This window comes from Dama dama, chromosome 9, assembly GCF_033118175.1.
Source record: "Dama dama isolate Ldn47 chromosome 9, ASM3311817v1, whole genome shotgun sequence".
Classification (NCBI taxonomy): domain Eukaryota; kingdom Metazoa; phylum Chordata; class Mammalia; order Artiodactyla; family Cervidae; genus Dama; species Dama dama.
The window spans coordinates 62938581-62954148 of NC_083689.1; the positions used below are offsets into that span (position 1 = coordinate 62938581).

Sequence of the window (15568 nt, forward strand, 5' to 3'; positions counted from 1 at the left end):
ATCACTAACTTTCTGACCTCCATTAAAAGCTGCTGCCAGAATCAAATGAGTGGACAGGAAAGCACTGTAAGCTGCATAAGTATCATTGTCACATCATCATCATCATCATCCTTTGTATTTTCTAGATATGCAAGATCCTGCCAGGATCAGTGGCCTGAGCCCCGAGTCTATGATGATGTTCCTTATGAAAAGATGCAGGTATGGTCCCTTGGTACTTTGGGGGATATGGCAAAGGCCACTTATTAGCTCTCCCTCTCTCCCTCCCTCACTATTCCTTTGCCTCAGAGAAATCATTTTTGTTTAACCAGCACCTGGAAGGTGGGGGAGAGGGGACCTTCTTGCCCCAGACTGTAGCTTGGGAGAATCTCTGGAACAGGAGGCTGGGCAGTGTGGAGGAAAGAGCCCCTGACCAGGAAGAAGAGAGGGCTCTGCACGCTACAGAGCACTGCCCCAGTCTGAGCAAGCTTGGGCTTTCCACCACTACAGCTCTGTGAGCTGACTGATTCAGTAATGTCTCAGAGGGATGATAACTGAGTGGCTGCCCCCACAGGCCTTTACCTGGTGGCATCCACAGTCTGGGCTTCGGCTTCCAGGGCAGTCTCCCTGTCTTGCTCACTAAACCAAGAAGATGCCAGCTTATTAACTTACAGTAAGGCCTCTGTAGCCATCACATGACCCATCCTGCTCCACAATCTGCCCTGTGCCTTCTCCTGCCACGGGAAAGCAAGAGGACCACATTCTGACTAGACATTGTTTGGTGAGTCAGGCCTCACAGCTCATGGACAGAAAGGGAAATCAAGGTGCCAAGGAAAGCAGATGACTGTCTACAGGGCAGGACCCCTGCCCTGGACAGTGCTGGATGACGGTCTGAGCTCTTACCTCTAGGTTTTGCAAGAACTAAATGAAATACTTTATGGGAAAAGCTTAGCACAGTACCTAGACACTGGAAGGTCTTATAATAAGGGTAAATAATACTGCTATTATCAATATCATTATTATATGACTATCATATTCCACTCATGGTTTCCTGAGCTTTGACAAGATGTTGAGTGTTCTCGCTACTCTTTCATGTGAAAATGTATAGCCAGTCTATTAAGTTATGCCACTTCTATCACTGGCTGATCTCAACTTTGACTTTTTTTAACTTAAGACTTTACATTAGCAATTCAGAAAATTTGAAGGATACATCCAAATGATGTACTGACAAAAATATCTATGATAAATCAAATATGGTCACCCAAAGTCTTTTGAGACTTCCTAATTTTTCCTCTCAGCAGAAATTCCAGTTTAGGGTTGCCTTCTACTGCCCCTGACAGGAAGGTATGAGGATCAAGTAACATACTGCTAGTGCAAGTAGTTATAGACCATTGAGGGCTGCACACAACTAAAAGTGTAAGGCCAAGATCTCAGAGGTCAGGCAGCACTCAGCCATCAAGTGCACTCACAAAGCACCTACACTGAGGGCTCTGAGCCCACCTGTACTTTATCTTCTCCTTCCATCTCCCCCCAGGACGAGGAGCCTGAGCGTCCCTCTGGAGCCCAGGTCAAGCGCCATGCCTCCACTTGCAGTGAGAAGTCCCATCGGGTCGACCCACAGGTCAAAGTCAAGCGCCACGCCTCCAGTAAGTTCTGTGTGCAAGGGAGAAAGGGAGGGGACTGTCCGGGACAGGGGCAGGGCGGGGCGGGGGGGATCTCAAAATCAGATCCTTCCAGGGCTCATGTGGTAAGTGAGTAAGGAGAGGTGTAAGAAAATACTCTAAGAAAAATAACAGCACAAGCAGAGTGATAAAGGGCAGTGAGCAGGAGGCCTCAGAGGGAAAAAAACAGGAACGGGTTGGGGGAGACTGACGGAAACTGCAGTGCTCAGGCCCCAGCTCTGGGCTTCCCTGGCGGTTCAGATGGTGAAGTGCCTGCCCCCAGCTCGAGGGGCAGCCAATATTCAGCTCCAGCCAAGGCCCCCCAGCAGCAGTGCCAGCTCAGATTTGCCAATTATCCAAAACAAACCAGAAATCTACTTATTTTTTAATGTCAGCAACTATTTAAAAATTTTAACACTACATAAAGCCACATATATAGAGAGAGTTCACCTCTGTCCTAGCACTTCATAAGTTTGTTGAACTGCCTGATTGCCACACCGCAAAGTAATGACTAACTGTGTCAGAAAACTCTATGGTAAAAGGTCTCTTTGATTCCCAACATAAATCTCTACTCCTGTATGATTTATCTTTATGGGCAAGCCAGCTTTCTGTAGGACAGCATGTCCTAAGACTCTCATGTTGCTTTTACTTGCTTCCCCCTGTACCGGAACACAGTCAAGTTCTAGTCTTTGCTTTTTGAAGATTTGTTTTTTTTAATACTTTCCTTTATGATAACTCCGCATCATTGTTATTGTTTATTTGCTCAGTTGTGTCTGACTTTTTGAGACCCCAGGACTGTAGCCCACCAGGCTCCTCTGTCCATGGGATTCTCCAGGCAAGAATACTGGAGTGGGTTACCATTTCCTCCTCCAGGGGATCTTCCCCACCCAGGGATCAAACCCATGTCTCCTGCATTGGCAGGTGGGTTCTTTACCACTGAGCCACCAGGAAAGCCCACTTCATTAGCACAGATAATCTCTTCTAGAGTCAAGAGATTTGTATTCCATTCCTTACTTGGTCACTAAACTACTATGTAACTTTGGAAAAGTCCCCTCCCCTCTCCAGAGTTTCCTCTCTGAACCATTAAAGGGTTGTTGTAACATTCCTTATGCTGTATGCTTGTGGACACTAGAAATGCATAGCCTTATGGAATACCCATTTCAGAATGGGAAACTGAATTGAAATAAGCATGTAAGATTGAAGAAATCACAAAATGTAACAACAACAACAAAAAAAAAAAAACTAGAACAAAGACTAAAAAAAAATTCCTCAAATCAAATCTTATACTGAAGCTCAGTCTATAAGAAAGAGAAAAAGCGGAGCTGCTTTGCCTGGAGTCCAGAGACCTGCTTGCCCTCCCCTTTGCTCCACACAGTAGCCTGTTACCCATCATTGTGAGATCATACAGCTCCTCAAAGACTGTTGGAAACCATGGATCTAGTCCAACAATGTTTTTCAGATGAAGAAACAAGAACATAAGAGAAGGGTTTTACCCAAGATCGTGTATTAATTACCCATTGCTACATAATAAATTACCCCAATTTTCACAGTTTAAAACATAAGTGTGTGTTATATCAGTGTTTCTGTGGGTCAGGAATCCCGAGACTTAGTTAGGTAGCTCTGGCTTAGGGTCTCTCATGGGGTCACAGTCAAGAAGTCAGCTGGTCATCTGAAATCATGTGATAGCTTGGCATGCTAGAGAGTCTGCTCCCAAGATGGTTCATGTGTATGCCTGGCAAGTTTGTGCTGGCTTTTGGAAGGAGGCCTCAGTTCCTTGCCATGGGGACCTCACCATTGGGCTGCTTGTCCTCATGACAAGATAGCTGGCTTCCCCCACAGCACGTGGCCCAGGAAGGAGGGACAGAGTAGAAGCTGCATTGTTTTTGTGAACTGGCTTTTGTGATCATTTCTGCCACATCCTAATGGTTGCACAGGTCAGCCCTATCTAGAGTGGAAGGGGACTGCAAAAGGACAAGAACACAAAAGTCATGGGAACTGAGGGGACTGCTGAGGAAGTGGTAGCATCAGAAGCTCCATAGACCTGCTTCCCAGAAACGACCATAACCAGTGAGGACTGCTGTATCAGTCATTTAAAGTCTCCAGAAACTGTCCTAAGGGCATATGGCAAGTGAAGACTTATTCTAGATAATTTACTAACTCTCAGTTAAAACACTGAGACTTTGAGACATCTGAGCCACAGCCCACTCCTTTATCCCTTTCCCAGCTCAGCGAGGCAGAATCTCCACTCTAGGCAGCTGTGGACAAGAAAACAGGGCTCTCTTTTCTCTCACTCCCAGTCAAGAGCGGCAGTATCTCCCCAATAAGATCAAGTTACCAGCATCTCTTATCACTATCAATTATGTATTACAGACATTAAATCACAGGTGAGTGCAGCCCACAAGTAGGGTGCACCCAGAATCCACTCATAGGGCAAATGCTCTACTCAAGGTTGGGCAGGCCAAGGATACAGGGGCCCTATTGCCCTCACCCCAGATCACTCATAAGGCAGGGGTTCCACACTAGGAGAGGCAAGTTGAGAAGATCAGAGATAACAATCCCCACCCAGCACCCAGTTCACAAAACAGAGATGTCACTCCAAGAGAAGCAGGCCATTGTTCAGAACAGTGACTCTGAGATTTTTGCCCAAGGTAAAAAGAAAGGCAAGTCATAAAAACATTGAACTCCAGGGACTTGCTTGGTGGTTCAATGGTTAAGAATCTGCCTGCCATTGCAAGGGAAATGGGTTCGATCCCTGGTCTGGATCTAGGCCCACGTACCACAACTACTGAGCCTGTGCTCTAGAGCCCAAGTGCCACAACTACTGAAGCCCACGCACCCCAGAGCCTGTGCACCACAACGAGAAGCCACCACAATGAGAAGCTCATGCACCACGAGAGAAGAGACCCCACTCGCCGCAACTAGAGGAAGCCCACACACAGCAACAAAGACCCAGCACAACCACAAAGAAATTAATTAAAAAAAAAACCAAACACTGAACTCCAAAGCACTCTTTCAAAAGAATTGACTTTAATGGGAATAGAATGTGGAGCAAATGATGATACAAAGCATTATCAAAAACAACAGAACAATCAGCTGACAATTAGTGGAACCTAACAGCTGGATATGATACCAAGAGTCAGGCAGTGTAACAGAGAGATCAGAAAGAAAGTCCTGCTAAGATCACTGTCCTCCAAGGTGACTGTATATGCCTAAGGCTGCACCCTCTGTGGATCAACATCAGAGGCCACCATCACGCTGATACCAAAACCAGAGAAAGATACCACAAAAAAGAAACCTACAGGCCAGTATCACTGACGAACATAGACACAAAAATTCTCAACAAGATACTACCAAACCAAAGCCAGTAATATATTCAATTATCCACAAATCAATATCCACAAATCAATCAGTGTAGTACACCATATTATCAAACTGAAGGATAAAAACTATACGATTACCTCAATAGATGCAGAAAAAGCTTTTGACACAATTCAACACTGATTTATGATAAAAAACTCTCCAGAAAGTGGGCATAAATGGAATTTACCTCAAGATAATAAAGGCTATATATGACAAATTCAAAGCTAAAATCATTCTCAATGGTGAAAAACTGTAAGCATTCCCTCTAAGATCAGAAACAATGCAAGGATGTCCACTGTCATCACTTTTATTCAACATAGTTGTGAAGTCCTAGCCATGGCAATCAGAGAAGAAAAAGGAATGAAAAGGAATTCAAATTGGAAAAGATGAAGTAAAATTGTCACTGTTTGCAGATGATGTGATACTACACATAGAAAATCCCAAAGATGGTACCAGAAAACTACTAGAGCTTAGCAATGAATTTGGTAAAGTTGCAGGATACAAAATTAATACACAGAAATCTCTTGCATTCCTTTACACTAACAATGAAAGATCAGAAAGAGAAATTAAGGAAACAATCCCATTTACTATCACATCAAAAAGAATGAAATACCTAGGAATAAAAAGCTACCTAAGGAGACAAAAGACCATACTCTGAAAACTATAAGACAATGATGAAAAAGTCAAAGATGACATAAACAGATGGAAAGATATATACCATATTCTTGGAAGAATCAATATTATAAAAATGACTATACTGTCCAGGGCAATCTACAGATTCAGTGCAATTCCTATCAAATTACCAAGAGCATGTTTTACATAAATAGAACCAAAAAAAATTTTAACTCATACGGAAACCCTAAAGACCTTGAATAGCCTAAGCAATCCTGAGAAGAAAAATGGAGCTGGAGGAATCAAGCTCCCTGATTTCAGACTATACTACAAAGCTAGAGCAATCAAAACAGTACGGTACTGGCACAGAAAGAGAAATATAGATCAATGGAACAAGGATAAAAAGCCCAGAAATAAACCCATACACCCATGGTCAATCAGTCTGTAACAAAAGAGGCAGGAATATACAATGGAGCAAAGAATCTCTTCAATAAGTGGTGCTGGGAAACCTGAAGAGCTACATGTAAAAGAATGAAATTAGAATATTCTCTTATACCATACACAAAAATAAATTCAAAATGAGTCAAAGACCCAAGTGTGAGGCTGGACACTATAAAATTCCTGGAGAAAAACATAGGCAGAACACTCTGACATAAATCACAGCAGTATCTTTTTGGAATATCTTTTTGGAAGATTACATTACCCCCTACAGTAATGAAAAGTTAAAAAAAAAATAAACAGGATCTAATTAAACTTAAAAGCTTCTGCACAGCAAAGGAAACTATAAACAAAAAAGACAACCCATAGAATGAATGGGAGAAAATATCTGCAAACAAAGCAACTGACAAGGGATTAATCTCCAAAATATACAAATAGTTCACACAGCATTACATTAAAAAAAAAAAAGCAACCAAAAGATGATAGATGATCTAAATAGTTCTCCAAAGAAGACATACAGGTGGCCAAAAAGCATATAAAAAGATGCTCAACATCATAGTATATGAGAAATGCAAATCAAAACATCATCAAAAAGTCTATAAATAATAAACGCTAGAGAGGGTGTGGAGAAAAAGGAATCCACCTACACTGCTGGTGGGAATGTAAATTAGTATGACCACCATGGAGAACAGTATGGAGGCTCCTTAAAAATCTACAAATAGAACTACCATATGATCCAGCAATCCCACTCCTGGGCATATATCCAGAAAAACACAATTCGAAAAGATATACGGACCCCAGTGAATTTTAAAAAGATACATGTTCACTGCAGCACCACTTACAATAGCTAGAGACATGGAAGCAACCTAAATGTCCATCGACAGAGGAATGGATAAAAAAGATGTGCTACATAAATGCAATGGAATATTACTCAGCCATAAAAAAGAACAAAATAATGCCATTTGCAGCAATATGGATGGACCTAGAGATTATCACACTAAGTGAAGTCAGACAGAGAAAGACAAATATATGGTATCACTCATATGTGGAATCTATTTCTTTAAATGATATAAATGAACTTATTTGCAAACCAGAAAGAGACTTACAGATATCAAAACAAATCTATGGTAACCAAAGGGTAAATATGGGAGGGAAAGATAAATCAGGAGCTTGAGATTAACATACACACACAGCTACAGAGAGGATAGAAAACCAACAAGGACCTGCCTACTGTATAGCACAAGGAACTCTACTCAATACTCTGTGATAACTATATGAGAAAAGAATCTGATTAAAAAAAATGAATATATGTATATGTATAATTAATCACTTTGCTGTACAACTGAAACACAATATTTTAAATCAACTATATGTCAGTAAAAATTTTTTAAAAAACAGACAAAAAGATTGGATAAATATGTGACATACATATATACAGTGGAATATTGCTCAGCCATTAAAAACAGTGAAGTCCTGCCATTTGCAACAATACAGATGGCCTTAAACAGTATCATGCTAAGTAAAATAAGTCAGACAGAGAAAGGCAAATACATATAATTTCACTTATACATGAAATCTGAAAAAAACAAGCAAACATAACAAACAGAAACAAAGTCATAGATACAGAGAACAATAGGGGGTTGCCAGAGGGGAGGAGAGCAGTGAAGGAGATTAAGAGGTACAAATTTCCTGTTATAAATAAATGAGCCATGGGTATGAAATGTACAGTTCAGGGAATATAGTCAACAATTACATGTTAACTTTGCATGGTGACAGCTGGTAACTAGACTTATCATGGTGATCACTTTAAAATGTATAGAAATATCAAATCACTGTGCTATATACCAGGAACTAATATATAATACTGTAGGTTCAATACATTAATAGTTCAAAACAAACAAGCTTATAGAAAAAGAGATCAGATTGTGGCTACCAATGGCAGGAAGTATGGGGAGGAGAACTGGATGAAGACAGTCAAAGGTATAAACTCCCAGGTCTAAGATAAATAAATACTAGAGATGTAATGTCAGAGGAGGCAATGGCACCCCATTCCAGTACTCTTGCCTGGAAAATCCCATGGACAGAGGAGCCTGGTAGGCTACAGTCCATGGGGTCGCTAAGAGTCGGACACGACTGAGCGACCTCACTTTCACTTTTCACTTTCATGCATTGGAGAAAGAAATGGCAACCCACTCCAGTGTTCTTGCCTGGAGAATCCCAGGGATGGGGGAGCCTGGTGGGCTGCCATCTATGGGGTCGCACAGAGTCGGACACGACTGAAGTGACTTAGCAGCAGCAGTAGCAGAGATGTAATGCACAACATGATGAATATAATTAATACTGTTCTATGTTACATATGAAAGAGAAAAGAGTAAATGCTAGGAGTTCTGATCACAAGGTAAAAAATTTTTTTCTACTTCTTTAAATTTGTATCTACATAAGATAATGGCTGTTCACTAAACTTGTGGTAATCATTTCATGATTTATGTAGGTCAAATCATCATGCAGTATACTTTAAACTTACACAGTGTGCAGTGCTTACTCACTCAGTCATGTCCAACTCTTTGAGACCCCATGGACAGTAGCCCACCAGGTTCCTCTGTCCATGGGGATTCTCCAGGCAAAAATACTGGAGTGGGTTGCCATGCCCTCCTCCAGGGGATCTTCCCAACCCAGGAATCGAACCCAAGTCTCCCTCGTTGCAGGCGGATTCCTTACCATCTGAACCACCAGGGAAGCCGATACTTTAAACGTACACAGTGCTATGTCAATTATCTCAATAAAACTGGGAGGAAAAAAAGTCTGAGAAATGTCACAGCCAAGAAGAACCTGAGGAGACACGATGACTAAATGTAATGTGGTAGCTCTGCAACAGAAAAGGACATTGGGTAAATTCTAAGTAAACCTAATGAAGTATGAGCTTTAGTTGGTTTTTAAAAAAAAAAAAAAAGCAAGTAAGTTGACATTGTTCTATCAAATGGCCCAACAGTACATTTGAACTGGCAAAAGAATCAGTAAACCTCATGATAAATCAATAGAGATTATGCATTTAAAATAACAGAACAAAGAAAAATAAACAGAGCCTCAGAGAAATGTGAGACACACCATTAAGAGTACTAACATATACATAAAGGGAGTATTAGAAGGAGAGAAGAAAAAGAGGAGCATAAGAAATATTAAAAGAAATAATAGCGGAAAAGTTGCCACCATTTATTGAAATCATTAATTTACCACAGAGGAAATTCAGTGAAGTTCTAGTAGGATAAAGGCAAAGAGATCCACAAAAGACACATCACACTTCCTGGAGGTCTTCCCTGGAGGTCCAGTGAATAAGAATCCTCCTGCTAATGCAGGGGACACGGATTCAATCCAGTGCCTGGTCCAGGAAGATTCCACAGGCCATGCAGCAACTAAGCCCATGCACCACCACTACTGAGCACTTGCGCTGCAAATACTGAAGGCCGCCCTGCACCTAGAACCTGTGCTGCACAACAAGAGAAGCCACTGCAATGAGAAGCCCATCCACTGCGAAGAGGAGTAGCCCCTGCTCACTACAACCAGAGGCACGCAGCGACAGAGTCCCAGCGCAACCAATAAATAAATAATTTTTAAAAGACAGATCATGCTAAAATGCTAAAGCCAAAAGCAAGGAGGAAATCTTGAAAGTAGAAAAGAAAATCAACTCATTACTTACAGAGGATGAAAATCTAGTTTGCTTCTTTACCACACAAGCATTACAGGGTTGCATGTGAGGTACGCCGCTCTCCGAGGTGCTGACACTGCAAGGTGGATCAAGATGGTGGCTCCCAAAGGTGAGTCTACTTGCTGGTCTGGTCCATAAGGAAGTTTTCACTCATCTGCAGTGAGGTGAGAAAAATAAGCACAATGCATGAAGTTTTTCATAAAGTTAATTCTACTCAATATAAATGACTATTCTACATTTGTGTCCAACTCCTGATGTTAAAATATTATTCTGCTAAACAGTGGGAATAATAATAATATTGGTAGTTTTAAGGTCTTTATATTGTCAACAGTATAATGGTGACCATCCTTTGTTGGCATCCCTATTTTTTCTGTGAATGTTTTTTTACATTTTTTCAATTGAAGTATAGTTGATTTACAATGTGGTGTTAGTTACAGGTGTACAGCAAAGTGAATCAGGATATCCCTATTTATATTTTGCCAGTTTATAAAATCCAAAAGTCTGAAAGCCAACTTCTTTGGGATGCTATTGTATAGCTGGGAAGTACAGGGAGCCATGCACCCTCTTCTCAGACCTCCAAGCTTTACTTATAATGAGGTTTGAATTGTAGAGTAGTTAAAGCAGAAACTGATTTTTAAATAGGCCATGGGTGACCACTGCAATCCCTACAGAGCTGCAGAGACAAGACCCCCAATTACCAGCAAACTGTGGGAATTGCTCCACACCCACTTACAAAGGACCATGTGTGACTGACTGTAGCATAAAAAAATAAATAAATAAAACTTTCACTAAGAAGTTAGACTATGGCCTTGCTCAAGCTTGGCGGTATTTCATAGCATGGATCCTTGAGTCAGATAGACATGAGTTCAAACCTGGGTTCTCCCATCATTAGCAGTGAGACCTAACCTCTTGTGCCTCAGTTTTCCCAACAATAAAGCAGAGCAAATAATAGTAACTTTTGTGAGGATTAAATAGAAATGCAGATAAATTACCTAGTATATAGTAAGCAGTCAATAAATTTTTGCCATAATTATCTGTTGCTATTGCCCACCATAGTGTAAAGCATATAGTAGAATACTAGGTCTCTCTCAACCCCCCTCTCCTTTTTCTCAGTAATAAAACAGGCAATGCCTGACTTTAACCCCAGGTCTCAATTCTCTGTAGATCTGTGTTACATGTAGTTATCTATCCTATATGCACTGAAAATTAACTATAAAAATGCCCTTTTAAAACAAAAATGTGTATACATCACAAAATCTATTTTAATTATCTAACATTTACTAAGTTCTATTTGCCAGGTACTACACCAAGCACTTTTCATGAATTATCTGTTTAAAACTTTATCACAATGCCAAGAGGTAAATCTGACTGATATCCATATTGACAAATGAGGAAACTAAAGCTAGGGGAAGGCACAAAAACACCACATTCACTTTGTCTGATGTAATACAACCAGTAATGGGCAAAAGAAAACACAGACCTTGATCTGTCTTGTTCTAAAGCCCTTGTAGGGCTTTCCCTGGTGGCTCAGTGGTAAAGAATCTGCCTGCCAGTGCAGGAGATGTGGGTTCAACTCTGGGTCAGGAAGATCCCCAAGGGAAGGAAATGGCAACCCACTCCAGCATTCTTGCCTGGGAAATCCCATGGACAGAGGAGCCTGGCAGGCTACAGTCCACGGGGTCACAAAAGAGTTGGACACAACATAGCTACCTAACAACAAAAAAGCCCTTCCTCCTCATCCCTGTGCACCATTGCCTCCCTTTGGCTCCTAGTTTCCTCTCCTTCACACTAAATATATCTAGGGGTACGGACCTAAATAGTCCCATTTTATGGACAGATTGAGGCTGAGAGAGAAGCTAACACCATCCAAGGACTCTCACCAGAGCTCAGAATTGAGGACCTTTTCCTGCCTCATCTCTGCAGGTGCCCATCAATATAAGTACGGTAAGAACCGAGCTGAGGAGGATGCCAGGAGGTACCTGGTAGAAAAAGAGAAGCTGGAGAAAGAGAAAGAGACAATCCGGACAGAGCTGACGGCACTGCGGCAGGAAAAGAGGGAACTAAAGGAAGCCATTCGGAACAACCCAGGTATCTATGGGGTGTGGCCCTGAGCAATGAGGGGCTCACACTTGAGCCTTGACACCTCCCCTGGTACTAGCCACCTGGCTTCTTACCAGGAAGAGGTAGGCTTCTCCTCCCCTTTCTCCTTCTTCTCACCACCACCGTCATCACCATGTCTCCTGACTAATGAAAGTGCCATTGACTGAGTAACTGCTTTTAGAGTGAGGGGATGTATATCCCCTCACAATGTATATACTTAATGTGGTAAAATGAGATCTGATTTTAAAAATTTTAAAACATGAAAAACAGAGTGTGCCTTAGAATCAAGGAAGAGATATCATTTTGAACCTCACATTAACTCATTCATTCACAGCTATGTACTAAGGACCCAAATGTGTGAAACATTGATCCAGGTACTGAGAATAATGGATAGTGACAGTTCACCAGTATCCCCTTCTGAAATCCAGGACCATGACCTCTGCAGGCCTTATATACCCTGGGCTCCTCTGTGCCCCACTTTCTGCCATTTTTCTGTTGAATTCTCTCTTTAGCTGCAGTTCAGCACACTTTCAGAATAAGGTTTCTGAACATGTTGCAGGGAACTGGAGGTCCTATCGTTATATAAACTATGTCTAAGGTCACATAGCCCCATGAAAATCTGATGGAACCTATGGACCCTTTCCTAAAGGAGAAAACCCCCACAAATCACAATGTTGCAAATAATTTCAGGAGCTCAAGTGCACCCAGAGCCACAGATTGCCTAGGAATTCACAAACCTCAGACTGAGAACTTCTGGCTTAATGACTTGTTCTATGTGGCTAGGAACCAGAATCAATGGGAAGAAGGCACACGAAGACAGTTTGGTTTCAATATAAAGAAAAACTTTCTAAGAGTCAGAACTAGAGTTTGAAGCAGGTTGACTTGACTGTCCAACTTGTCCTGCTCAATTTTTTTCTATAGCATATAACTTTTTAACAGATTACTTATTGTATTTGTATTGTTTTCTCTCTCACACACACACATATACATATAAACACACAATTATAAGTTCAATAAGGGCAAAGATCTTTCCCTGTTTTGTTCACTAATATATCTCAAGGGCATACACTGCCTGGTACCAAACAAGCACTCAATATTTACGGAATGAATGAATGAATAAAAAGAATCACCATTATCAGAAAACCCTCCGGTGCAACCTCTTTCAGGGCAAATAATGGAACTAATTTTTAAACCTATCAAGATCCAAGACAGCTCCTGACACAAAGTCCTAACACAGGTTTGTTGGCTTAAACTGAATAAGCAGCAAAATCCTAGCAAGGACTTGTGATCAGTGTAAAGCCCTGCGTTGATTCTTGGTTACAAGTAAGAAAACTCACCGGCTTAGAAATGAAAAGAAAAATGTGACTGGAAACTTAAGTGATCAGGTGTAGCAAAGTCCAGGGACTTAAGTGACGTCACCAGGAAGCATGTTTCTCCAGTTCTTGCTTCTGCCTTTCCCTACTTTGGTTTCTTCTCTGTTCCTCATGGTGGCATCAAGGCTTCACAACTCTAGCCCTCACACGTCCATGCAGCCACTCCAGCAGAGACGCTTCTCCTCCCAATGGGCCCCATAAGCACCTTAGGATTCACTTTGATTGGACCAGCTTTGGTCCCTAAACTAACCACTGTGACCAGAAAGTGAGATACAATTATGGGCCAGGTCTAAGTTATGTGTCAATCTCCTGAACTGGAAGTGAGGTCAACCCCATTCAATCTATAGGGAATGAGAGGGGAATGGGGAAATGGACAGTGCGCAGATAAAAACCACACAACCCAGCACGGAGCTAGAACTGCAGGTCCAAAGTCCATCCCTTAACCAGAAGTAAGGCTAGAAAGGCCCTCTGGGAAGGCAGGTCACGGTCTGTGGGGCTGCCAAACTCCCTGATGTTTCTGGCCAGGCTCAGCTATTTCTCATAGATGTCTTTGGACACAGGGGCAAAGTTAAAGGCTCTTGAAGAGGCTCTGGCCACCCTGGAAGCTCAGTGTCGGGCAAAGGAGGAGCACCGGATAGACCTGGAGCTGCGGCTGGTGACTGTGAAGGAGCGCTTGCAGCAGTCCCTGGCAGGGGGCCCAGCCCTGGGGCTCTCCGTCAACAGCAAGAAGAAGAGTGGGGTGAGCTGCTCCTTAATCTCCTCACATGCTGCAGGCTTTCATGATCATTCTTTGAGGGCTAGGAGTTATCCTTATTTACAAATGAGAAAGCTAAAATCCTGAGAGGGAACATGTCATAAGTGGCACACCTATGAAGGAGACTCTTTGGAGCAAGTTCTCTGGCCTGTGTCCTCTCCACTGAAGCACCACTATTTGACTTTTTATCCTGAATGTAATCTTAGAAGTGGCCTTGGGGTTATTGATAATATACTATATTGAATAAGAACAAACTTCTATTGATCAATTACCATAGGCTAGTGCAGCATCTTAACCTGTATTGATTTCACACAATCTTCATAGCAGTCCAGTGAGGCAATATTATGTGTATTCACCCTATCTGACAGACAAGGAAACTAAGGTTCAGATGTCAAAGTACATGCTCAAGGTCACTCAGCTAAATGGGAGACAGGATCCCAAACCCAGGAAGTCTGACTCCAGACACTTGCTTTAGCCACTGGTACAGGCCCCCTGCTGGGACCCCCTGTGTACCAGGCCCTATCCCAGGGCTTTGCATCCGTTGTCTCTAATGCGCCCAGCAACCCTCATGTTGAATGGGGTTTCTTCAGGGAGAACTTCAGTGACCTCAGTCTGTATCAGTGTCTCAACCCCAGCATGACTACTAGTAATTTTTTATAGGGTCTGTCATGTGCATTGTAGGATGTTTAGTAGCATCCCCAACCTCTACCCATCTAATGCCAGGAGCTCCATGTCCAGTTATGACAACCAAAAATGTCTCCAGAAATTGCCAAACATCCCCAGGAAGGACAAAACTGTCCCCGTTTGGGAACCACTGGTCTAAATTACCAATAGTCCCATCTGTTATTCTGCTTCATGGCACTTAGCCACAATTTGTGTGTGAATATATATATCTGAAAAATAGTAGAAGTGCAATAAATGCTTGTCAAATGAATAAATGTTTATACCTGCTTTTAGACAAGGAAACAGTATTCCTATTACCATCCAAGGTCAGGCCACACCTCATGACTCAGAAGCCAGAGCAGTTTCTTCTACTCTTATACTTCCTCTCCATGGGGTCATTTCCAACCTCATTTACAGAAAAGCTTAGAGGCCAGGGACAAAACAATTTCCGAGAATCACAGAGGGCTGGTGGAGGAGTAGAAGTGGTTCCCTCATCCCAGATGCTTCCTCCCACCAGCATGCCCTGATGTTCACATTCCACAGAGCTTTTCCCTCCACTTTTGATCCTTGTGATGGCCTTTGGAGAAAGTCCTCTCTAAATTCCCTACAGGCTTAACTATCGGTATGTCACATTCAAGGAACGACATCCAGCAAGATACTAAGCAATCAATTGAAAAATTTAAGGAGTAAAGGCAGTGTAAAAAACGTGAAGGAATGCAGGAGAGAGGTTAAGAGACAGGACTGTGGGATCCCAGCTGTCTCACTCACCAGCTTTATGGCCTTGAGCAGTGACTTGCCCTTCTCATTTTCCTTATCTGTGAAATGTAACAACATAATAAGTACCTGCTTTATATAACTGAAAAGGCTAAATGAACTATGTAAATTTATGCAATGTCTGGTGCACAGTGAAGATTCAGATATTTTAACT

The 15568-nt window shown here is 42.0% G+C and overlaps 1 protein-coding gene and 1 long non-coding RNA gene across 3 annotated transcripts in view; one reads left to right on the plus strand and one right to left on the minus strand.

Annotated features, from left to right (window-relative positions):
* Positions 1-13495, minus strand: part of LOC133062536 (uncharacterized) — a 94896-nt gene extending 81401 nt beyond the window's left edge. The window contains exons 1-2 of the long non-coding RNA XR_009694200.1: positions 13188-13495; positions 9742-9904 (exon numbers count right to left, since the gene is read on the minus strand). This is a non-coding gene — a long non-coding RNA (uncharacterized LOC133062536). The remainder of the gene's footprint in view (positions 1-9741; positions 9905-13187) is intronic.
* AFAP1L1 (actin filament associated protein 1 like 1) overlaps positions 1-15568 on the plus strand; it is a 68099-nt gene that overhangs the window by 49862 nt on the left and 2669 nt on the right. For both annotated transcript variants that reach the window (XM_061151683.1, XM_061151684.1), the window contains exons 14-17: positions 126-198; positions 1511-1622; positions 11674-11838; positions 13784-13962. In XM_061151683.1, the coding sequence (XP_061007666.1) occupies positions 126-198; positions 1511-1622; positions 11674-11838; positions 13784-13962 (529 nt within the window). The remainder of the gene's footprint in view (positions 1-125; positions 199-1510; positions 1623-11673; positions 11839-13783; positions 13963-15568) is intronic.